The sequence below is a fragment of the Salmo salar genome, chromosome 17, assembly GCF_965601325.2.
Source record: "Salmo salar chromosome 17, fSalSal1, whole genome shotgun sequence".
Lineage (NCBI taxonomy): Eukaryota > Metazoa > Chordata > Actinopteri > Salmoniformes > Salmonidae > Salmo > Salmo salar.
Window position 1 is genome coordinate 66,990,179 of NC_138307.1, and position 25,080 is coordinate 67,015,258.

At 44.3% G+C, this 25,080-nt stretch overlaps 1 protein-coding gene across 1 annotated transcript in view; it reads right to left on the reverse strand.

Moving 5' to 3' along the window:
- Positions 1-3,260: 3,260 nt before the first annotated feature.
- LOC106576572 (voltage-dependent calcium channel subunit alpha-2/delta-1) overlaps positions 3,261-25,080 on the reverse strand; it is a 186,383-nt gene continuing 164,563 nt past the window's right edge. The window contains exons 27-38 of the mRNA XM_045700027.2: positions 23,801-23,916; positions 23,538-23,609; positions 22,889-22,956; positions 22,770-22,808; positions 22,513-22,584; positions 20,117-20,272; positions 17,161-17,213; positions 16,696-16,751; positions 16,148-16,271; positions 12,279-12,391; positions 8,702-8,784; positions 3,261-7,242 (exon numbers count right to left, since the gene is read on the reverse strand). Coding sequence (XP_045555983.1) covers positions 7,120-7,242; positions 8,702-8,784; positions 12,279-12,391; positions 16,148-16,271; positions 16,696-16,751; positions 17,161-17,213; positions 20,117-20,272; positions 22,513-22,584; positions 22,770-22,808; positions 22,889-22,956; positions 23,538-23,609; positions 23,801-23,916 — 1,075 coding nt within the window. The 3' untranslated portion in view covers positions 3,261-7,119. The remainder of the gene's footprint in view (positions 7,243-8,701; positions 8,785-12,278; positions 12,392-16,147; positions 16,272-16,695; positions 16,752-17,160; positions 17,214-20,116; positions 20,273-22,512; positions 22,585-22,769; positions 22,809-22,888; positions 22,957-23,537; positions 23,610-23,800; positions 23,917-25,080) is intronic.

Here is a 25,080-nt window from a genome sequence, read left to right on the forward strand (position 1 = left end):
TATGTTTGTTTTGGAATTTATTAAAAGTTCAAAATGAACCATCTCAACTCTGCTGCATATTGGTCCTCATTTTCCGATTATGATTTCGCCATATCGTCCTCCGACGAAGAAATCCCTGACAGAATCTCCCACCAATCCAGGACCAAGCTGCAGAGGAAGGAGCAGAGGATTTTTGATTTGGACAAACGGGAGAGATGGACTTGGGAGCAGGTTATGGCCGGAGAAGGCCCATGGAGTAAGGCTGGTATGGACCGGGAACGTTTCCGAGGGACACGACTGGCGTTGAAGCACGAGAGGCACCCCCAAGACATTTTTTTGGGGGGGGCACATGGGTAGTTTGGCTAGGCCTAGGAAGAGCCGGAAGCCAGCTACCCGTGGTTTTATGGAGGAGCGTATGAGGTGGAGAGCGCCATGTTTCGCTGAGGAGCGCACTCTCTCACCCATACGCACGCACAGGCCGGTGCGCGTTATTCCAGCCCCTCACAGGTGCCGTGCTAGAGCGGGCATCCAGCCTGGTAGGAGGATGCCTGCGCAGCGCATCTGGTCGCCGGTACGCCTCCGAGGACCAGGCTACCCAACTCCCGCTCTACGCACGGCTACCATCAGGCCCCTGCACAACCCAGTCCGCCCTGTACAAGCACCCCGCTCGTGCAGGGCTACTAGTTCCATCCAGCCAGGACGGGTTGTGCAGGAGGTAAGATCAAGACCGCCTGTGCGCCTCCATAGCCCTAGGTTTCCAGCTCCTGTCTCTCGTGCGGACCTGGAAGTACGTCAGCCCAGTCCGACTCATCCTGTTCCCACTCCCCGCACTAGCCTGGAGGTGCGTGTTACCAGTCTGGTACGCCCAGTACCAGCACCACGCACAAGGCATCTAGGGCGTAAACCCAGCCTCGCCAGTCTAAAGTCGCCAGAGCTGCCCGCCAGTCTAAAGTCGCCAGAGCTGCCCGCCAGTCAACAGTCACCAGAACAGCCCATCAGTCAACAATCGCCAGAACAGCCCGTCAGTCAAGAGTCACCAGAACAGCCCGTCAGTCAAGAGTCGCCAGAACAGCCCGTCAGTCAAGAGTTGCCAGAACAGCCCGTCAGTCAAGAGTCGCCAGAGCCGCCCGTCAGTGAGGAATCGCCAGAGCCGCCCGTCAGTGAGGAGTCGCCAGAGCCACCCACTAGTCAGGAGCTGCCAGAGTGGCCAGACTGCCCCGAGCTGCCAGAGTGGCCAGACTGCCCCGAGCTGCCAGAGTGGCCAGACTGCCCCGAGCTGCCAGAGTGGCCAGACTGCCCCGAGCTGCCAGAGTGGCCAGACTGCCCGGAGCTGCCAGACTGCCCGGAGCTGCCAGACTGCCCGGAGCTGCCAGACTGCCCCGAGCTGCCAGAGTGGCCGAGCTGCCAGAGTGGCCCAACTGCCCCGAGCTGCCAGAGTGGCCCGACTGCCCCGAGCTGCCAGACTGCCCAGAGTGCCCCGAGCTGCCAGACTGCCCACACTGCCCCGAGCTGCCAAACTGCCCAGACTGCCCCGAGCTGCCAGACTGCCCCGAGCTGCCAGACTGCCCCGACTGCCCCCCGGCGATGCCAGAGTGGCCCGACTGCCCCCCGGCGATGCCAGAGTGGCCCGACTGCCTGGAACGGCCAGAACCGGAGCCACCTCCAGATATAGGTGGGTTGGGGAGGGGGGGGTGTAGCACAGTGCCGTCGTTGACGGCAGCCACCCTCCCTTCCCTCCCTTTAGTAGGGGGGAATTTTTGTTTTGTTGTTGTTTGTGGTTAATTTTCTTAAGGTGCTTCCGGGGTTAGCACCTTTAAGGGGGGGGGGGGGTACTGTCACGTCCTGGCCAATATAAGGGTTAATTGTCATTTTAGTTTGGTCAGGACGTGGCAGAGGGTATTTGTTTTATGTGGTTCAGGGTGGTGTTTTAGTTAGGAGGGCGTTTGATTTATTATTTCCGGGTTTTGAGTTATGGTCTATGTTGATGTATTTCTATGTGTAGTCTGGTTGATCTGTTTCTATGTTGAGTTAATTGGGGTGGACTTCCAATTGAAGGCAGCTGTGTGGTGTTGCCTTTGATTGGAAGTCCTATATTAGTTGGGTGTGTTTGTCTGTGTATTTGAGGGAGATTGTTCCGTGTTTAGTGTGTGTAAACCTAACAGGACTGTCAGTGTATTGTGCGTTCGTTTTTGTTATTTTGTATGTTTGTTTTGGAATTTATTAAAAGTTCAAAATGAACCATCTCAGCTCTGCTGCATATTGGTCCTCATTTTCCGATGATGATTTCGCCATATCGTCCTCCGACGAAGAAATCCCTGACAGTGAAGCACGGGGGTGGCAGCGTCATGTTGTGGGGTGCTTTTCTGCAGGAGGGACTAGTGCACTTCACAAAATAGATGGCATCTTGAGGGAGGAAAATTCTGTGGATATATTGAAGCAACATCTCAAGACATCAGTCAGGAAGTTAAAGCTTGGTCGCAAATGGGTCTTCCAAATGGACAATGACCCCAAGCATTCTTCCAAAATTGTGGCAAAATGGCTTAAGGACAGTGGCCATCACACAGCCCTGACCTCAATCCCATAGAGAATTTGTGGGCAGAACTGAAAAAACATGTGCGAGCAAGGAGGCCTACAAACCTGACTCAGTTACACCAGCTCTGTTCAAGAGGAAGGGGCCAAAATTCACGCAACTTATTGTGGGAAGCTTGTGGAAGGCTACCCAAAACGTTTTACTCAAGTTAAACAATTTAAAGGCAATACTACCAAATACTAATTCTGTGTATTGTAAACTTCTGACCCACTGGGAATGTGATGAAAGAAATTAAAGCTGAAATAAATCATTCTCTCTACTGTTATTCTGACATTTCACATTCTTAAAATAAAGTGGTGATCCTAACTGATCTAATACAGGGAATTTTTACTAGGGTTAAATGTCAGGAATTGTGAAAAACTGAGTTTAAATGTATTTGGCTGAGGTGTATGTAAACTTCCAACTTCAACTGTAAATGTGTCCGCTAAGCAAATTCAATGTCATAACCACAGAGAGATATAGATATTCTTCACTTTCACTTCCTGGATGTTGTTGTTGGCCCGGCCTCAATTCTCATCGCTGATTGGCCGGTGGGAGTCACTGGGGGACACTGGGATAGCAGACTGCAGCTTCTTTCAGTTTCTCACACACATTGTGGGGAAAAGTGGGAAATGTGTTTTGGCAACGTTACAGTAACAGTAAGTCAATCTGGGTTGGGGAGGAAAGGGCCCAGAACTGCAAGAGGACGCCATTCAATAGCTAATGAGAAAGTTTATTCTGAATATACTGTATTTGCACATGAATAAACATTTTCCAGGATTATAAACATTACTATTTTCTTTCTTTCGTCCGAGAATAATAACAGTATTGTACAAATTTATACATGACTGATTCAGGCGAATCAAGTTCCACAAAAGTGTAACATCTTAAAAGCACAATCAAGGGAGATTGACGGGGAGGCCCACCAATAGCCTGTCAAAAGGGAGGCTGACAAGGGGAGATTAGTGGACAGGTCCACCAATGTTCTGCCATGAAAACGCTGGCAGAGAAAGATTGGGGGGCGGTCCCACCAATAGCCTGACATAGTGTGGCAGGCATGGGACACTTCCCTTATAACACACACTGAGCGTTCTTGAGAAGAAAAAATAAACAGTCCAGAAAAAGCATAAACCACACAATCCACACAGAGCGCCACAGCATCGAAAAACACTTCCAATCACTCTGCTAATATGTTATTCCTGAGGTGACAGCATCTGATTTTAGCCCTTAGAGTGGCATGAAATAACCAGACACCATTTCCCAAGGGTCTAGTCTGGTCTTGAATGTGACAACCTGTGACAGAGGAAAATATATGTATTGTCACATACACCAGAGAGGTGCAGTGAATTGTGTTGTTTTACAGGGTCAGCATTGTAGTACGGCGCCCCTGGAGCAAATTAGGGTTAAGTGCCTTGCTCAAGGGCAAATTGACCAATTTTTCACCTTGTCGGCTCGTGCATTCGAACCAGTGACATCTCGGTCACTGGCCCAACGCTCTAACCGCTAGGCCACTGCGCTCACTCAGACCAGGGCGGTACCAAATGCTGTCTCCTCAAGAGAAAGGCAGTAGAAGCTGTATCGTTATAATATCATAAACAAACACCCAACAAACCCATGGTAATATGCTTCCCATCCCAACGTTACACACCAAAGCAGGAGAAGAAAGAGGGTACTTTATCTCATTGCCTGCCACTGATACAGTATCATGGCATTATCATGCAACACAGGGAAAATAGATGAGATTTGCATTTATTCAATCCTAAACGTTGCATAAATGTTAGTAATAGGTTTCCCGGTAAACAGAGAAAGAGAGTCCTATGGCACTTGATATTCTTGAATGTTCTTAGATATTGAGGGTCTTAAATACCAGTATGTCAGTTAGTTTCCCCACAGAACATTGAAACAACCAATATGGGACCCTAAATGTCACCTCAGACCACTCGTATAGTTTCGGACATGACAGCAGTCCGCCTTTGGTGATGGTGCTCGAGTTTCACCACATAACATATTGGCAAATAATCATAGCTTAAGACTGGGATCATAACACAAGTCCCCTTCCTCTTCAGTGTTTCAGAGAAATGGAAAAAGCCCAGATGGATTTTATTCTGGGTGACGTAAAAACGCTTTTGTAATTATAATTTAAGCAATGATAATGAGGTGAGGGAGAAGTATTTGAATGGCACTAGAGACCACACAGCGTAATCATGTAGTTTCCCAACTCTACACTGAATTGACTATGTGGTTTCCGGAGTCCATATGCCTCTGTTTTCAAAGGAAACAATGCGTGAATGTTTCTGACATTACCCCAAGGCTCCTTTAAAGTCCCTGTTTTGGCAGTTGTTTTCATTTTCATTTACAGCAATTAATTCAATGAAGTATTACTAATACTAGTCTTAAGCAAGTTATCGGAAACTATGATTGTCAATTGTTATCGAATCGATTGTCTGAAATGATATTTTTTAGTGCTTAAGAGGTCAATTCAGTGCCAGGAACTCCTCTATATTTGCTCTACAACAGATCAGTAACACTAATTGACCATCAGATCACGTCCCAGTCCAACTAGCTGAATTGCATCACAAAGAAAAAACTTTTTTTTTAAAGCACAGCATATCTACCATGTCCCTCTTTTGAACCATGTTCAAAAATTAAACGAATACAATCAATTTAGAGAGGAATTGTTGATATGCTGACATGATAATAAAACCGTTTTTTAATAAAACTGCTTTTCTACAACGTTGAATAAAGAAGATTAACCTTATGTCTCTTTCACGCAAAGTTAATCCACTGCATAATCATTTGGCTAGACTGATTGACGGGCCCAGATTTGGTCCTGAATAAAATGAGGCACATTTCTGTTATTTCTTATGTAGTATTTTGGCAGCTGTTCTTGTGGAGAAATGAGTTAGCAGGTGTATACCATAGTATAGTACACTCAGAAAGACAGTATCCTATTGTCAATCTGTCTTGAATCTCTAAATCATAAAGTTGAAGTACCAGAACCACAAGGCACACAAAAACTAAGAAAGTACAACAGGACTGATATCCACACTGATATGTATGAATTTAGATTGGATTGTATTGATAGACATTCTCAGGAGGTCTTAAAGCAATTTCCGTTTTAATTCACTTTGCAACGAGGTGCAATTGTTTTTGATTTGGGGAAATGTTCTCTTCAATAGCGGACAGAACATTGTGAGAAAGACAGATTCTTGTAGTTGCAAGTCACGTATTCAACTATACTCAAATCAAGAAGTGATACATAAGCAAGCACAAATAAAGTGTCATGTACCAAAGTCTACATTTCCTACATCCCTCCTACTCTCTCTTCATTTTATATCCATTGCATTGACACATTGAAATCCATCAAAAAAGAATTGCATTAAAGCCAACATAACACAGTAGCATGCAGCTATGCCCTTCATCCTAATAAAAAACAAAAACAAACTTAAATATTCAAATGAATACCAAACACATCAAGTTTCCTTCAGGTCAGTAGCCACACAGTCAAATAAATAAAGCTAAAGGGTTTGTCTGACTAAGAATCAACATGGCACTAGAGATTAGACCAATGAGCGCACTAGAGGCCGGCCGGGGTGCCCTGATTGGTCAACTGCAATTTGGCAATGATGGTTAGTTCAAAGGGACCAGATACCAAGACGGTAGGACCTGACATTGACCATTTGTGGTCAGGGTTGAGGGAGAAGTGGTTGACCGCAAACAGAATGGGATCCATCACTTCAAACAGGTGATAGTGAGTGGGGGCAAAAGGGTTCATATGTGACCACATACTGCATATGAATGAATATGATGGTCGTACACCACATCTATACAAGAGGACAACAGCGTGAATGTAAATGTGTTGCTACTTTTAAATGGCAGTTGAAACAAACAGAATAATGCCAACAGCACCCCAGTGTAAAATAAAAAACATTCTGATTTCTGACTTTCTATTAAACAACTTATTGCAACTTGAACAAATCAAACAAACATTTCAATACTGAGTAACAAGCCACTGCAAAACGCTTTGAAGTAAATAAATAACTTTGTGACAAACACAACGGGACGGTTGCGAAGGGCAGCACTGTTTGTGGCAGTGTTGAATAAAACTCTACGGGGATCTCTTTTAGAACATCACAAAAACCTCAAAAACCTAGAAGGAACCCAAAAGGAAGAGGCAGTCCTTTCACTTTCCCCCTGGCACTGTAAGGCAGTCCAACCTGTAGCATTCGCAGGGTTGTCATAGTCGAGCCAAACAAAGGTCAAAGTTCACCACTCAATCACCTCGATCTCCCTAAGCTCAGATGGCTGGAAGCTCAGACGGCTGGAGGGGAAAAGTCAGGGGTCAGGGATGAAAGTTCTCGCTTAGAATTATTTTTACAACCCGCCGACGTTAACTTTCCTCCCTTTCTCCCACCCCTGGGTGAAGAAATGTAATGAAACCCTTGAAAAATGCATATATCCCAAAAGAAGATCTGTCAGGATGTGGTTTCAGATGTTTTTTTGTTTTAGCGTTCGTCGTTTTGAGGCAGCGTTGCATGCCGGTTGCCAGTGGCAACCGAGGTCTTCAGAGGTCACGAGGGGACAGCATGGTGAGTTGAGCCGGCCAGGAGCCAGAGCAGGGCCAGCTGCAGCGCCACCATGGCCAACAGGGACGGGCTCAGAGCGGACGCCCCACCACAGTCAAAGTCCTCCTCCTGTGACCACGGCAACAAGGGGGGAGGAGGAAGGTGGCAGGGGGACATGTTAGTGACAGACACAACCAAGTTGATGACCTTCTGACCCTGCTGACTAAAAGATAATGGGTTGAGTAGGGGTACAACAGCCCAGTATGTCTTACATATTCATAAAGCTATGTTTGATGACATAATAGCAAGGTATAATGGTACTAGACTGCATATCCACACTGAATAGAGAATGGGGTATGTATGGGATAACTGTAATCTGAGTATGGAATAATCCATGTCGGATAATCTGATGTCTGATAATCTGTACAGCTCTATAGAGTGGAACGTAATAACAAAACATTTTCAGACATATATAATTTGCTACATCATAAAATAAATAATAATTTGTTAGAGTTAAATTAGGAAGCAAGGGCTTGCGTTAGCTAGCATCTAGATTAGTAAACATGTCAGTAGACAAACAGACACAAAAAGAGAGATGGACAGAAATACATAGTATGATACTAAGAAAAAGAGATAGAGAGAGATAAAGAAAGAAAGAGAGAGAAAGAAAGAAAGAGAGAGAAAGAAAGAAAGAGAGAGAAAGAAAGAAAGAAAGAAAGAAAGAGAGAGAAAGAAAGAAAGAGAGCGAGAGAGAAAGAGCTTGATGGGACTGACCCGAGACAGCACATGAACAGTGGCAGCAGTAACATGAGCAGAGAGGAGGCCAATGGAGAGCCTGCGCTCGTCGGGCACATGTGCTCATCCTAACCATCAACAGCCAATCAAAGAGCAGGAAAAAAAACAGAAACAGAGGGAAAGAGAAAGTCATGCAGCAAACATTCCACAGTTAGCAGTTAAAAAGTCCATGTGCAAAGTGAATGGGCAGAAGAACAGAGAAAACAAAACACTTTGTGGAAAGGAGAAGAGAGAAAAACAGAGAGAAGCATCTAAATAGAAGGAAGGTGTGTGTGTGTGTGTCTACGTCTGTGTGTGTCTACATATGTATGTGTGTGTGTGTGTGTGTGTGTGTGTGTGTGTGTGTGTGAGAGAGAGAGAGAGAAAGAGTGCAAGCATAAGAAGTTAACACCATCATGAAACTTTGAGAAACCAAAAGGTTCGCCACTGGGATAAGACTAGTCTGAAAAACAAACCAAAGCATTCAAGTGCAGAGATTTCACACAAAGGATTTTAGTCATATACACTAAATATTTGCTTACTCTTGAACCACAGTGCAGTATGTCAATACCTGCCAATAACTTGTATTTGTGTGGGAAATCTCTGCACATATAGTAATCCAAAGACAAGAGTAGAGAACGAGGCAGCCATTTTGAGTAAAAGATGGAACATTAACAAGAGAATTATGCACAAAGAGAAAAGCACATGCATTGTGAAAACATATTAGTGTATTGTGAGTTTTGACATTGTGACGTTAAATTTGACGGTTGCCATTTTTAAACACAGAGGATGATAAAATAATAACGTGACCTACCCTCTCGTTGTTGTCGAAACAGGCATCTGGACCTTTTCGGAACCTTGGTTTCTCAGCCATTTCACATGGGTCTGGTCCCTCAGCTACATCAACCCATTCAGGAAATAAACCATTGGTTCTGGTAGCTCAACTGGCTAGAATATATCTACTGAACAAAAATAGACATGCAACATGTGAAAATTGTTGGTCCCATGTTTCATGAGCTGAAATAAGTAATCCCAGAAATGTTCCATAAAAGCTTATTTCTCTCAAACTTTGTGCACAAATTTGTTTACATCCCTGTTAGTGAGCATTTCTCCTCTGCCAAGATAATCTATTAATCCAAAAGGTGGGGCATATCAAGAAGCTGACTAAACAGCATGATCATTACACAGGTGCACTTTGTGCTGGGGACAATAAAAGGCCACTCTAATATGTGCAGTTTTGCCACACAACAATGCCACAGATGTCTCAAGTTTTGAGGGAGCGTGCAACTTTCATGATGACTTCAGGAATGTCCACAAGAGCTGTTTTCAGAGAATTTAATGTTCATTAATCTACAATGAGCCGCCTCAAACTTCGTTTTAGAGAATTTGGCAGTACGTCCAACCGGCCTCACAATCGCAGACCACATGTAACCACCACGCCAAGCCTAGGACCTCCACATCCGGCTTCTTCCCCTGCGGGATCGTCCGAGATCAGCCACCCGGACAGCTGATGAAACTGTGGGTTTGCATAAGCGAAGAATTTCTGCACAAACTATCAGAAACAGTCTCAGGGAAGCTCATCTGCGTGCTCGTCGTCCTCACCAGGGTCTTGACCTGACTGCAGTTCAGCGTCGTAACTGACTTCAGTGGGCAAAGGCTCACCTTCGATGGCCACTGGGACGCTGGAGAAGTGGGCTCTTCCGGTTTCTTCCGGTTTCAACTGTACCGGATAGATAGCAGACTGATGTTTGTTGATGTCAACGTTGTGAACAGAGTGCCCAATGGTGGAGGTGGGGTTATGGTATGGGCAGGCTCAAGCTATGGACAACAAGCACAATTGCATTTTATCGATGGCAATTTGAATACACAGAGATACCGTGACGAGATCCTGAGGCCCATTGTCGTGCCATTCATCACCTGCCATCACCTCATGTTTCAGCATAATAATGCACGGCCCCATGTCGCATGGATCTGTACACAATTCCTGGAAGCTGAAAATGTCCCGGTTCTTCCATGGCCAGCATACTCAACCTACATGTCACCCATTGAGCATGTTTGGGATGCTCTGGATCAACGTGTACGACAGTGTGTTACAGTTTCCGCCAATATCCAGCAACTTTGCACAGTCCTTGAAGAGGAGTGGGACAACATTCCACAGGCCACAATCAACAGCCTGATCAACTCTATGTGAAGGAGATGTGTCGTGCTGCATGCGGCAAATGATGGTCACACCAGATACTGACTGGTTTTCTGATCCACGCCCCTACTTTTTTTTTTTTTTAAAGGTATCTGTGACCAACAGATGCATATCTGTATTCCCAGTCATGTGAAATCCATAGATTAGGGCCCTTATGAATTAATTTCAATTGACTGATTTCCTGATATGAACTGTAACTCAGTAAAATCCTTTAAATGTTTGCATGTTGCGTTTATATTTTTGTTCAGTGTAATTCTTGCATCATCAGATATTGTGGGCACAGAATTAAATGGAACACTATTACATTGTATCTCTATGGCTGTGTGTTTCCCACATTGTGGCCACACATACCCAATCGATATCACTATCCACTTTGGATAGAAGTGGATGAAAGCAACTAGTAAATTACCATATCAAATTAAATATCAAGCCATAACATTAATCTAAATGTGAAAGAACAATCGGAACAGATGCTTTCAGAAAGACATGGAAAAACCACGTCATTTTTGGAGCAAATCAAATAGCCTCCTCTGAAACCCTTTTGGCTGCCATTTTGAATTTATGTGAATTTTCATTAGACTCCTTGCATAATTGGCTACAGCCCTGGTGTGTTGGTGTGTTGGATATGATCGATTTGTTTGTAAGCCTTTCAGAGTGGATTAGCCTTCGCTATCATCTGCCACAGAGAGAGACAGGAGACTGAGTCAGTACAGGTCTGAGTTTGGTTCATCTGCCACAGAAAGAGACAGGAGACTGAGTCAGTACAGGTCTGAGTTTGGTTCATCTGCCACAGAGAGAGACAGGAGACTGAGTCAGTACAGGTCTGAGTTTGGTTCATCTGCCACAGAAAGAGACAGGAGACTGAGTCAGTACAGGTCTGAGTTTGGTTCATCTGCCACAGAGAGAGACAGGAGACTGAGTCAGTACAGGTCTGAGTTTGGTTCATCTGCCAGCAGAAAGAGAGAGAGGAGACAGTCAGTACAGGTCTGAGTCTGGTACATCTGCAACAGAGAGAGAGAGAGGAGACAGTCAGTACAGGTCTGAGTCTGGTACATCTGCCACAGAGAGAGAGAGAGGAGACAGTCAGTACAGGTCTGAATTTGGTTAATCTGCCACAGAAAGAGAGAGAGGGATAGAGGAGACAGTCAGTACAGGTCTGAGTCTGGTACATCTGCCACAGAGAGAGAGAGAGGAGACAGTCAGTACAGGTCTGAATTTGGTTAATCTGCCACAGAAAGAGAGAGAGGGATAGAGGAGACAGTCAGTACAGGTCTGAGTTTGGTACATCTGCCAAAGAGAGAGAGAGAGGAGACAGTCAGTACAGGTCTGAGTTTGGTACATCTGCCACAGAGAGAGAGAGGAGACAGTCAGTACAGGTCTGAGTTTGGTTCATCTGCCACAGAGAGAGAGAGGAGACAGTCAGTACATATCTGAGTTTGGTTCATCAGCCACAGAAAGAGAGAGAGAGAGGAGACAGTCAGTACAGGTCTGAGTTTGGTTCATCAGCCACAGAAAGAGAGAGAGAGAGAGAGAGAAGAGCCAGTCAGTACAGGTCTGAGTTTGGTTCATCTGCCATAGAGAGAGAGAGGAGACAGTCAGAAAAGGTCTGGTTTGGTTCATCAGCCACAGAGAGAGAGAGAGGAGCCAGTCAGTACAGGTCTGGTTTGGTTCATCAGCCACAGAAAGAGAGAGAGAGAGGAGACAGTCAGTACAGGTCTGAGTTTGGTTCATCAGCCACAGAAAGAGAGAGAGTGAGGAGACAGTCAATACAGGTCTGGTTTGGTTCATCAGCCACAGAGAGAGAGAGAGAGAGAGAGAGAGAGAGAGAGAGGAGACAGTCAGTTCAGGTCTGAGTTTCACTTAGCCATAGAGGAAGTTCTGATCCATTGAGGAATATGAAACATTTTGTACTCTGCTTGTAAAAGTCAAGAATATAGGGACCAGTAGGATAAAAGAAAAAACCTGTACCACTTACTTTTACAACTGTACACCTTTTAATAATTAAACAAATAATAATGTAGTTAAATGTGATTATTTTAAGAAGAGTCACTGTATATACAAAGACCAGTAAACTAGAACTAACAAACTGTAAGTAGTACAGATGAACTACACAACTACATTAGACATTAATATATTACTACTATATTACAATATTAAACATTAGTGCTCTATTGACTGTATGTTTAAAGGATACAAGGCTGCTCGGCCTGTATTAAGGGCTTGTGGTCACATGACATGCAGGTGAGCTTGGCGTCAGCGATGACGAACACCAGGTTGGTCTTCCACAGTTTCTCAGCATGGAACATCCTGGATCGAGACAGAAACGAGACACAGAGGAGATGCCATGAGACAGTCATGTTTTCCAGAAATCCGGGTTGGAAGAATCTAATTATATTTCATATTTCAAGTGAAATACCCTTATGTTCCAATGAAAACATAATTGGCTGAATGAGTTGAGTCTACCTACCAAACATAAGCTGCATCTAACCTTGAAGGGTCGGTGTGAGGGCAACACTGTCTGCTTATATATGGTCCAAGCTCTAGTCTTAAATTACACCGGCCTCAGACCATAGCAGACCATAGCGGAAACACGGGCCGGCAGTTTTGAGTTTAGACAAAAATTGACCTTCTTTATGGTGGTTGTTAACTGGCGACGTATGCGAAGCTAATGCACAGCAACACAGTGCAGCAGGCACCCCATTAGACAGCACAAGGGAGCCTTAAAACAGCAAACGCACCGCCAAGATTGTGGTCTGCCTTGCAGCATACTGACTCTACCTCACCTTCAAGGCATGTGGAGTTTACTACCTCCTCGGCCCAGGGAACTCCACTTTGTCATTAGAGTGCCGGGTTTATTCGGTTGAGTGCAATTGCACTGGCAGCACTAGCAGACCACTAGCAGAGCACTAGCAGCACTAGCAGACCACTAGCAGACCACTAGCAGACCACTAGCAGAGCACTAGCAGAGCACTAGCAGAGCACTAGCAGAGCACTAGCAGACCACTAGCAGACCACTAGCAGCACTAGCAGACCACTAGCAGACCACTAGCAAACCACTAGCAGAGCACTAGCAGAGCACTAGCAGCACTAGCAGACCACTAGCAGACCACTAGCAGCACTAGCAGAGCACTAGCAGACCACTAGCAGCACTAGCAGACCACTAGCAGCACTAGCAGACCACTAGCAAACCACTAGCGCAGCACTAGCAGACCACTAGCAGAGCACTAGCAGAGCACTAGCAGACCACTAGCAGACCACTAGCAAACCACTAGCAGCACTAGTAAACCACTAGCAGACCACTAGCAAACCACTAGCAGCACTAGCAAACCACTAGCAGCACTAGTAAACCACTAGCAGACCACTAGCAGACCACTAGCAGCAATAGCAGAGCACTAGCAGAGCACTAGCAGACCACTAGCAGAGCACTAGCAGACCACTAGCAGCACTAGCAGACCACTAGCAGCACTAGCAGAGCACTAGCAGACCACTAGCAGACCACTAGCAGCACTAGCAGACCACTAGCAAACCACTAGCGCAGCACTAGCAGACCACTAGCAGAGCACTAGCAGAGCACTAGCAGAGCACTAGCAGACCACTAGCAGAGCACTAGCAGACCACTAGCAGCAATAGCAGAGCACTAGCAGCAATAGCAGAGCACTAGCAGAGCACTAGCAGCACTAGCAGCACTAGCAGAGCACTAGCAGCACTAGCAGAGCACTAGCAGCACTAGCAGACCACTAGCAGCACTAGCAGACCACTAGCAGCACTAGCAGAGCACTAGCAGAGCACTAGCAGAGCACTAGCAGACCACTAGCAGACCACTAGCAGCACTAGTAAACCACTAGCAGACCACTAGCAAACCACTAGCAGCACTAGCAAACCACTAGCAGCACTAGTAAACCACTAGCAGAGCACTAGCAGACCACTAGCAGACCACTAGCAGACTACTAGCAGACCACTAGCAGACCACTAGCAAACCACTAGCAGAGCACTAGCAGACCACTAGCAGACCACTAGCAGAGCACTAGCAGCACTAGCAGACCACTAGCAGAGCACTAGCAGAGCACTAGCAAACCACTAGCGCAGCACTAGCAGACCACTAGCAGACCACTAGCAGACCACTAGCAGACCACTAGCAGAGCACTAGCAGACCACTAGCAGACCACTAGCAGAGCACTAGCAGAGCACTAGCAGAGCACTAGCAGAGCACTAGCAGAGCACTAGCGCAGCACTAGCAGACCACTAGCAGACTACTAGTAGACTACTAGCAGACCACTAGCAGACCACAAGTGCAGCAATAGCAGACCACTAGCAGACCACTAGCAGAGCACTAGCAGACCACAAGCAGACCACTAGCAGAGCACTAGCAGAGCACTGGCAGACCACAAGCAGACCACAAGCAGACCACTAGCGCAGCACTAGAAGACCACTAGCAGATCACTAGCAGACCACTAGCAGACCACAAGCGCAGCAACAGCAGAGCACTAGCAGAGCACTAGCAGACCACTAGCAGACCACTAGCAGACCACACCAAGACTATATAACAAGAGTACTTGAGAATGAAATCGCACACAAGCTGTGTGAAGAAGTTGTCTGTAGTCTCAGTGATGTAGCTATGTGGTGGGGTGGAGAGAATGAATGTGCTTGTATTCAATTCAGGGGCTCTGATTCCCAAGATTCTTTGCGTCCAACATTCAACCCATTGTGCCTTCCAGCCTGGACAAAAGTAGTGTACTACCACATTGCCATTTCAGATGTATCCACAGTCATTAGAACCAATTGTATGGCAGCACCATCTTTAGATAGGATCCTATGCCCTGTTATTGGAACTAAACTGTCAGAGGTAATATGGGTCAAGCACATTCCACTGTCTTGAATCTGCACAGCTGGTTTAGAGCAGACCTGATCGCAATCAGCCAGTGCCTTTTCCCCACTGAGCCACATATAATAATTCCTTCCATTGAGGTAGAGTTGTACTTGGCTCTTGGTGGGTTCATATATAATAAGTGTGATGAGCAATGATCCCTCTAATTTTTTTCGGCACTGAGCAAATTTCAGGTCTGCTGAGCGCAAACTTTCTGTGCAACTTCTGGTGTGTTTACTGTGAACACTGAGGCTTTACCTCCTTTAAGTTACAACAGTGGCCAAGTAGGCTACTGTGGCTATTTGATCATAATGTAGGTCTACCAGAGTGGTCTACCATCAAAAACAATGGAGAAAATGCATCCCATAACATTTTAACATGGAAATAGCTGTTCTATCATTCAGCCTACAGTAGCAACAAATGTGTGGTGTTAAATGTAGGCCTACATTCCATGAGACTTTTGGAAAAAAACATGCAGGACTTGACCTTAACCTCTTTATCCACTTGTCCTTCAGACAAGGTGACTGAAAATGTGTTGTTTGATGCAAGAAACCACTTAACAAAATAAAATGCATTATTATTCCCATACCATTATTACAGAGAATCAGACAAACGATGCTTTGATCTCAAAACAAGCGTAACTACTCCCAACCTCTCATGCTGTAAGCACAGTCCAGTTGAAAGTGAACGGCACAGATCCATATATGGTGATGGTCTATTTGCATATACGCCTACTGCAGTTCTGATTGGTTATGCCGCACCGTAGAATAGAGTGTGGAGTATGGACCTGAGTCATGCCTGTCAATGCAATAGAATCCTACTCCAATGCGCTCTTCCTACAAGAAAATCTCGTTTTGTTTCATTATGTTGCATTGAAAGTGGCTAATATTGCATTGATTTGATCACAATTCCCACATTAAAGGGAAATGTTGATAGTATTAACTAAAGGAGAGAACTAGAATGTTGAGTGAAGTTCCATCTCGTGCTCTGCGTGGCAGTCCCAGAGGATTGTTGATGAGGTTTTACCAAGGTTATGTTCAGTTGGGTACGCCATACCAAAACGTTTTGCAATGGAAAATGGAATTCTATGTTGTTATTGGACAAGTTTAGGTAGTGCCTACCCATTTAAAAAAAAAATCTCCCTACTGCAAAGGACCCTGGAGTGTGTAAAATAGGTTGCAGTGACTGACAGCTCTCACCTGGAGCAGTTTTCACAGTCTAGCGTTCCTCTGAAGGACTTTTCCTCGTTGTCATAGAAGTATTGAGTCTGCTCCGTGATACAGCTCTCCTTGGACATGTCAGGTATTTCGTCATCAGTGTCCGCTGTGGAACACACAGCACGCACACACAAATGCAGCACACACGCACACACGCACAACACACACTCACGCACACAAACAGATTGTCAAGGATCCAGCAAGGTATGGGTTATGTCCATGTTCTCAAGTTCTGAGAAGACAAATTACTGTTCAGTTGCTCTGGTAGCCAAAACATACCGAAATCCATCTACATTAGAACAATGTTATTTCTCAATTAATATTCCTGGCATAGCTCATCATTGCTTGATGAATAACTTGCCCTGCTCTGAGAATTCCGTCATTGCTTTCATAACAACAGCGTCAATACTTTTTATTAAGGGCCCGTCATGCTAAATAGAAAAGGGCATTTTATTACAATGTCATTTTTAATGAGATCATACTTAACAACCTCATTTAAAAAAATGTTTTAGAAGAGTCGGAAATCTCACCTGCGTGCAAGAAATTAGGGAACGCTATGCTAACCAACAACTGCTGTAGTATCGACCTGTAGGGAATCAAAGAACACAAATGATTACCTCTTGACAGAACATCCAACAAATCTTCTATCCGTGACAGGATAAATACTCACATACTGTATAATCACAACCCACATTTCTTACAGATTTTCATTCAGATGGCGAGTTTATTGGCTTTTAGCGAAGGAACCACAAATGTCATAATCAAAAAGCCTTTGTGTGGAAAAATATGACAATGTGTTAGCCTCCCTGTAAACAAATCTAATTTTATTGGACATATTGTAAGACACAGCTAATGAAATCAGGACAGAAGGTGAGCTAGTGTAAACAAAGTGCTCTGGGACCTGTAGAATGCTTACACAGATGGCCCACAGACTGCCTCTGTATCTTTACATCTGCACTGGGAACAGTGTTAAAGAACCAAGAGTTGGGTCTCACCAGGCTGCTGCTGATGCTAACCATCCAACGTTCAAAATGTCTGCTATGGTGGGCTGCAAGGGAGAAAAAGGTTGGGTATTACAAAACACATTACAAAACATATTTTCACATGGTGAAGCCCAAGCGTAACTTCAGGTAATCGAAACAACTCCCAATAACTAAACAGTCCATGTAAAACAGCACATTTTAAACTTGGGCTTAAAACTTTTCTAAACATCCTGATTGTGCTGGCAGAGCGAGTCTCGAGCCGAGGCATTTGCCAAGTGCGAGGACACCGACTCAGACAAGCCAGACAAGATTTTGGAAGGGAATTAGCACAGAGCCCACCACAACAGATGCTAGTGTAAATCTACAAAGTGAAAAGGAACAACAAGTAGGTTCCTGTTTGCCTGAAACAGCCATGTTGTTTTGATTATGATTAGCATGCAATGCTCTGGTCTAGTGACTCAGGCCTGTGTCCTTTCTTTCCAGGTTTCCTATGAAAAGCTTTTATCTACATCTTTGATCTAAATTTGTAGTCAAAATCTATTTGTGAGTAACGATGAAAATGTAGATCAAAGTCTACAAAGATTCTGTTTGTTAATTGATACAAACGTATGCTAAAAATCTAGAACCAACATTGTCCTAAATAATTCTGTAAATGACTTTAAATTAAAGTGATAGATCACTCCAAAAGTGTGTCAGAAGACTACAGACCACAAAAGTTGGTTGTGTAGATCCAGCTTTAGATGTGCTATCTTAATTTGATCAATATTTTGTTGCAGAGAATTTTCCATTGCAGTAGGAAATTAGGTAGGTTTAAAAAGGCTTCTAAAGTTTGTAATTTCTACTTTAACATTTCAGACTTGATTTGCCCTAACGAAAAATGTATCAACTACTACAAAAATGTCCATTAATTATAATCCACATTTCCTGTTGCTGCAGGATTAGCAAATAAACTCTCCTTCCAGACTTATATTAAGCATCTCCAATCCAAAATTAAATCTAGAATTGGCTTCCTATTTCGCAACAAAGCCTACTTCACTCATGCTGCCAAACATACCCTCGTAAAACTGACCATCTTACCGATCCTCGACTTCGGCGATGTAATTTACAAAATAGCCTCCAAACACTCTACTCAACAAATTGGATGCAGTCTATCACAGTGCCATCCGTTTTGTCGCCAAAGTCCCATATACTACCCACCACTGCGACCTGTACGCTCTCGTTGGTTGGCCCTCGCTTCATACTCGTAGTCAAACCCACTGGCTCCAGGTCATCTACAAGTCTCTGCTAGGTAAAGCCCCGCCTTATCTCAGCTCACTGGTCACCATAGCAGCACCCACCTGTAGCACGCGCTCCAGCAGGTATATCTCACTGGTCACCCCCAAAGCCAATTATTCCTTTGGCCGCCTTTCCTTCCAGTTCTCTGCTGCCAATGACTGGAACAAACTGCAAAAATCACTGAAGCTGGAGACTCATATCTCCCTCACTAGCTTTAAGCACCAGCTGTCAGAGCAGCTCACAGATCACTGCACCTGTACATAGCCCATCTGTAAATAGCCCATCCAACTACCTCATCCCCATACTGTATTTATTTATTTATTTATCTTGCTTCTTTGCACCCTAGTATCTCTACTTGCACATCTACCATTCCAGTGTTTAATTGCTATATTGTAATTACTTCGCCACCATGGCCTATTTATTGCCTTACCTCCCTTATCCTACCTCATTTGCACATACTGTATATAGACTTTTCTACTGTATTATTGACTGTATGTTTGTTTATTCCATGTGTAACTCTGTTGTTGTATGTGTCGAACTGCTTTGCTTTATCTTGGCCAGGTCGCAGTTGCAAATGAGAACTTGTTCTCAACTAGCCTACCTGGTTAAATAAAGGTGAAATATATATATATATATATATATATATATATATATATATATATATATATATATATATATATATATATTTTTTTTTTTTTTTTTTTTTTTTCCTGCTGCAAGAAACTGGCCAAATTAAGATAGTACATGTGTATATACCTTAAATTAGATTGCCTCAAACGAATGGGAAAGACGTGCACAAATAGCCAGATCTACACAACAAATGGCTTTAAACATGGACTTATCACCTCATCAAATAGCCAGATGTACACAACAAATAGCTTGAGACATGGACTTATCACCTTATCAAATGGCCAGATGTACACGACAAATAACTAGATCTACACAACAAATAGCTTGAGACATGGACTTATCACCTTATCAAATGGCCAGATGTACACAACAAATAACTAGATCTACACAACAAATAGCTTGAGACATGGACTTATCACCTTATCAAATAGCCAGATGTACATGACAAATAACTAGATCTACACAACAAATAGCTTGAGACATGGACTTATCACCTTATCAAATAGCCAGATGTACACGACAAATAACTAGATCTACACAACAAATAGCTTGAGACATGGACTTATCACCTTATCAAATAGCCAGATGTACATGACAAATAACTGTATCTACACAACAAATGGCTTGAGACATGGACTTATCACCTTATCAAATAGTCTGATCTACACAACAAATGGCTTGAGACATATCACCTTGATCTTAGACTACGTTTGACATCTAAAAACATCTGACAAGTTTTGATTTTAGAGTGAACCATCACTTTAAACTACAAATCTATGGCTTGTTATTGAAAATGTTCACTACCCCTTTAAGATCCCATATTACAACAGCTTCAAAATAGTCTTAGAGCAACCTAACACTCAGTCCACTCCAAGTGTTACCCAAAGACATTACTCTGACTAATCCATTCTTTTCAGGAGGCCTTTAACTGCTCAAACGGCTCTTACTCGTTACCCCGCATTTCCCCTGGTGTCCGTCTAATCTGTATTTATGGTTATTTATGGTCCTCTGGTGACGGTGTGTGTGTATATGTGTGTGTGTGTCTCTGGCTTATGTAACTCACCACGTAGACTGAGCGCAGGCCCGCCGCGGACCCCTTGCTCTCCCTCTTGGGGTCGCAGACCGACTGGTAGTCGTACGTCTTGTTGAGCGTGAACAGAGACATGTTAACCAGGTTGACCATGAGGGTAGGGTCGATCATCCCGAAGAACTGGCCGATCTGTAGGGGGGGGAGGTTGGAGATGTGCAAGCGCATTGCACATGTAAGTGCCCATGGACGCAGAACAGACACTTATGCACATGAACACACACAGATTGACGCAGATACATTGGGCGTACACACACACACACACACACACACACAACACATACCACACATCTGCGACCACATGTGAGTTCCCAGTGCCCATATAAACATTTATAATAACATTTATGAAAATAAATACAAATAAAACAGATAGGTTCAGTGAAATGTGTTGTTCTAAAGGGTCGGCCATAGTAGTACGGCACCCCTGGATAAATTAGGGTTAAGTGCCTTGCTCAAGGGCACATCGACAGGTTTTTCACCTTATTGGTTCAGGTATTTCAACCTGCCACCTTTCGGTTACTGGCCCAAAGCTCTAACCACTAGGCTACCTGCCACTCTTCATAATTGACAGATATACACTGAGTGAACAAAACATTAAGAGCAACTTCCTAATATTGAATTGCACCTCCTTTTGCCCTCAGAACAGCCTCAATTCGTCGGGGCATGAACTATAAGGTGCCGAATGCATTCCACAGGGATGCTGGCCCATGTTGACGCCAATGCTTCCCACAGTTGTGTCAAGTTGGCTGGATATCCTTTGGGTGTTGGACCATCATTGTTGATACACACGGGACACTCAAATCGGTGTGTCTGGCACCTACTACCATACCCCATTCAAAGCCACTTAAATATTTTGACTTGCCCATTCACCCTCTGAATGGCACACATTTAACATGTCTCCTCCCCTTCATCTACACTGATTGAAGTGGATTTAACAGGTGACATCAATAAGTGATCTTAGCTTTCACCTGGATTCACCTGGTCTCTCTATGTCATGGAAAGAGCAGGTGTTCCTAATGTTCTGTACACTCAGAGTATAACCCAGGTGATTTGAGTAAAAATCCTGTCCAGGACTGACCAGTCCAGAAATGACCCACTCTGATAGGCTAGTGTGGCTCACCATTTCAAAAAGGATTTCCTTAGCATTTTTTTTTGTTGAGGAGATAAAAACCCAAACGCTTTAATCTTGGTGAAGTCATCTCAGCTCTCATGAGCACTCGGACACACACACATTTTTAAAACACACACACATGAATGTGCTCTCACACACACTCCCGCACATGTACTCCCGCGCACGCACACAATCACACACAGTCAGTAAATCCCACCTGGCTCACCCAGCTGATATGTAGCAGTGGGATTCAGTTTAATCAAATTAACACAGTATACCAGGAAGCCTAAATGAACATGGAGGAAGTGGTCACGGCACGTCTAGACATCCCTTCGGTGTGTGTGTGTGTGTGCGTGTGTATGTATGTGCGTACGTCAGAGCAAGTGTACGTGATAGTGTGTGTGTGTGTGTGTGTGTGTGTGTGTGTGTGTGTGTGTGTGTGTGTGTGTGTGTGTGTGTGTGTGTGTGTGTGTGTGTGTGTGTGTGTGTATGCGAGAAAAAAAAAAAAGCCCTCCTCTTCCGCTATTCAAGGTCGCGGTGAACGACCCCAAAATCACACCGGTCCCCTCATTTTGGACCCTGCAACCCCAAGATTCGGAGAAAGAGTTGGTTATGGCTCACCACGTCTGTCATAAGGAAATATAAATCAATGCTTCTATAAAAACCTGTCTCCCCTTTCCCTGTGGAATAACACAAATAATGAATTAACAGTCACAGATCTGTCGGCTGGGACCCGCCAGGACCCCCTGGAGAGGGAGAGCCGTACCTCCTTTAGGAAACATGATTTAGGGTCGAGTGGCCTTCTCCAAACAAGGAACCCTAGTTTTTTAGTGCTCCTGCCAAACATCTGAAGGGGACTGATTTATCCAGCACACACCCTGATTGGGGCCTGCAGCCTGGGCAGCATGAAAAACATTTATTCAAGTGGTAGGGTGAGGGGTCCACACTGGGTGTAGTGTGTGTGTGTGTGTGTGTGTGTGTGTGTGTGTGTGTGTGTGTGTGTGTGTGTGTGTGTGTGTGTGTGTGTGTGTGTGTGTGTGTGTGTGTGTGTGTGTGTGTGTGTGGGGGGGGGGTATGGTGAATTTAGGTTCAGATAGGGTTTGAGTGGGTTGAAGTGCACATGGGTTAGGTTGTATAAGGTTGGGACATGTTGGGTAAACTTAGTCAGGATCAGGTTGATTTGAGTTGGGTCAGTGTTGACTATGGGTTGAGTAGGGCTGAAAAAGGTAATATCAATAAGAGTTGGATGAGAGTGACTCACCTGACCGATGTATTCATCCCGATTGGCCATGACTAGGAATCCCCCATCATCCAGGATGACACAGTCCACATGCTGGAATCATATAGAGATAACGGGATAAACCATCATCATATAGAGGGAGGTAGAATTGGATAATTCTCAATCATTATTTGCATGCTCAAGTCATCTTAATTTAATAGTTGTATTTGTCTTAAAATTCTATCGCCAATCAAATAATTGTATTTCATATAATTGTATAATCAATCAAATTATCTTACCTCATCATTCCTCTGACAACCACAGATCTCGTCCTTACACTGTAGGAGACAGGAAACGTTTTTAATTTCAGACACAAAGAGTTAATTATGTCATTATGAAATAATGTCAATCTACTTACGTTCATCTTCAGAGTAGCATTGATGAAGTTGGTCATCCAGGTACTGATGTCCAGTTTCACTCCCACAACTGCAATCAACCACCACAACATTACAGTTCCATTATGGTGTTAACTAAACAACCACCACAACATTACAGTTCCACTATAGTCTGAACTAAACAACCACCACAACATTACAGTTCCATTATGGTGTGAACTAAACAACCACCACAACATTACAGTTCCATTATGGTGTGAACTAAACAACCACCACAACATTACAGTTCCATTATGGTGTGAACTAAACAACTACCACAACATTACAGTTCCACTATGGTCTGAACTAAACAACCACCACAACATTACAGTTCCACTATGGTCTGAACTAAACAACCACCACAACATTACAGTTCCACTATGGTCTGAACTAAACAACCACCACAACATTACAGTTCCACTATGGTCTGAACTAAACAACCACCACAACATTACAGTTCCACTATGGTCTGAACTAAACAACCACCACAACCTTTTATGCTCTGGACAGAAACGAGTCACTGAAGGGGGACAATATGAACATTATTTTGATGGTTTCCACTGGAAATGTTTTTTTTTTAAATGTACGGTTGCGTACCCAATTAAACATGACCCTGGTGTGTAGAGTCCTTACCTGCTGGTTTGAGTCTGACTCCATCAATGTCCAGGTTCACTGCTCTGCTCACCAGGACTGAGTCCTCAGTCACTGAGACAAGAGAGGGAACAGAAGGGGTCAGTTAGGACAGACAGACAGACAGACAGACAGACAGACAGACAGACAGACAGACAGACAGACAGACAGACAGACAGACAGACAGACAGACAGACAGACAGACAGACAGACAGACAGACAGACAGACAGACAGACAGACAGACAGACAGACTCCATTGACTTACTGTTGGTGTCTTCCTGGTAGGGTGTTGGTGTGAAGATGTAGATGTCATTGTCCAGACTCCTCTTATACAAGCTTGACTCGTACGTCTCTGGGTCCTCTGTCCAGTCTAGTCCAGCACTGAAAAACACACATACTCAGCTGCATCAACATTAATACTACAGATTTATCAAGTGAGCAAACATTCCTACAGAACTTTCAGTGAGGGAAAAAAGTATTTAATCCCCTGCTGATTTTGTACATTTGCCCACTGACAAAGAAATGATCAGTCTATAATTTTAATGGTAGGTTTATTTGAACAGTGAGAGACAGAATAACAAGAAAAAAATCCAGAAAAAGACATGTCAAAAATGTTATAAATTGATTTGCATTTTAATGAGGGAAATAAGTATTTGATCCCCTCTCAATCAGAAAGATTTCTGGCTCCCAATTGTAGGTCTACAATCTTGTCCCTGACATCCTCGGAGCACTCTCTTTAGAGTCTGCTCCTAATCTCAGTTCGTTACCTGTATAAAAGACACCTGTCCACAGAAGCAATCAATCAATCATATTCCAGACTCTCCACCATGGCCAAGACCAAAGAGCTCCCCAAGGATGTCAGGGACAAGATTGTAGACCTACACAAGGCTGGAATGGGCTACAAGACCATCGCCAAGCAGCTTGGTGAGAAGGTGACAACAGTTGGTGCGATTATTCGCAAATGGAAGAAACACAAAAGAACTGTCAATCTCCCTCGGCCTGGGGCTTCATGCAAGATCTCACCTTGTGGAGTTGCAATGATCATGAGGACGGTGAGGAATCAGCCCAGAACTACACGGGAGGATCTTGTCAATGATCTCAAGGCAGCTGGGACCATAGTCACCAAGAAAACAATTGGTAACACACTACGCCGTGAAGGACTGAAATCCTGCAGCGCCCGCAAAGTCCCCCTGCTCAAGAAAGCACACATACATGCCCATCTGAAGTTTGCCAATGAACATCTGAATGATTCAGAGGACAACTGGGTGAAAGTGTTGTGGTCAGATGAGACCAACTCAACTCGCCGTGTTTGGAGGAGGAGGAATGCTGCCTATGACCCCAAGAACACCATCCCCACCGTCAAACATGGAAGTGGAAACATTATGCTTTGGGGGTGTTTTTCTGCTAAGGGGACAGGACAACTTCACCGCATCAGTGGGACGATGGACGGGGCCATGTACCGTCAAATCTTGGTGAGAATCTCCTTCCCTCAGCCAGGGCATTGAAAATGGGCGATGGATGGGTATTCCAGCATGACAATGACCC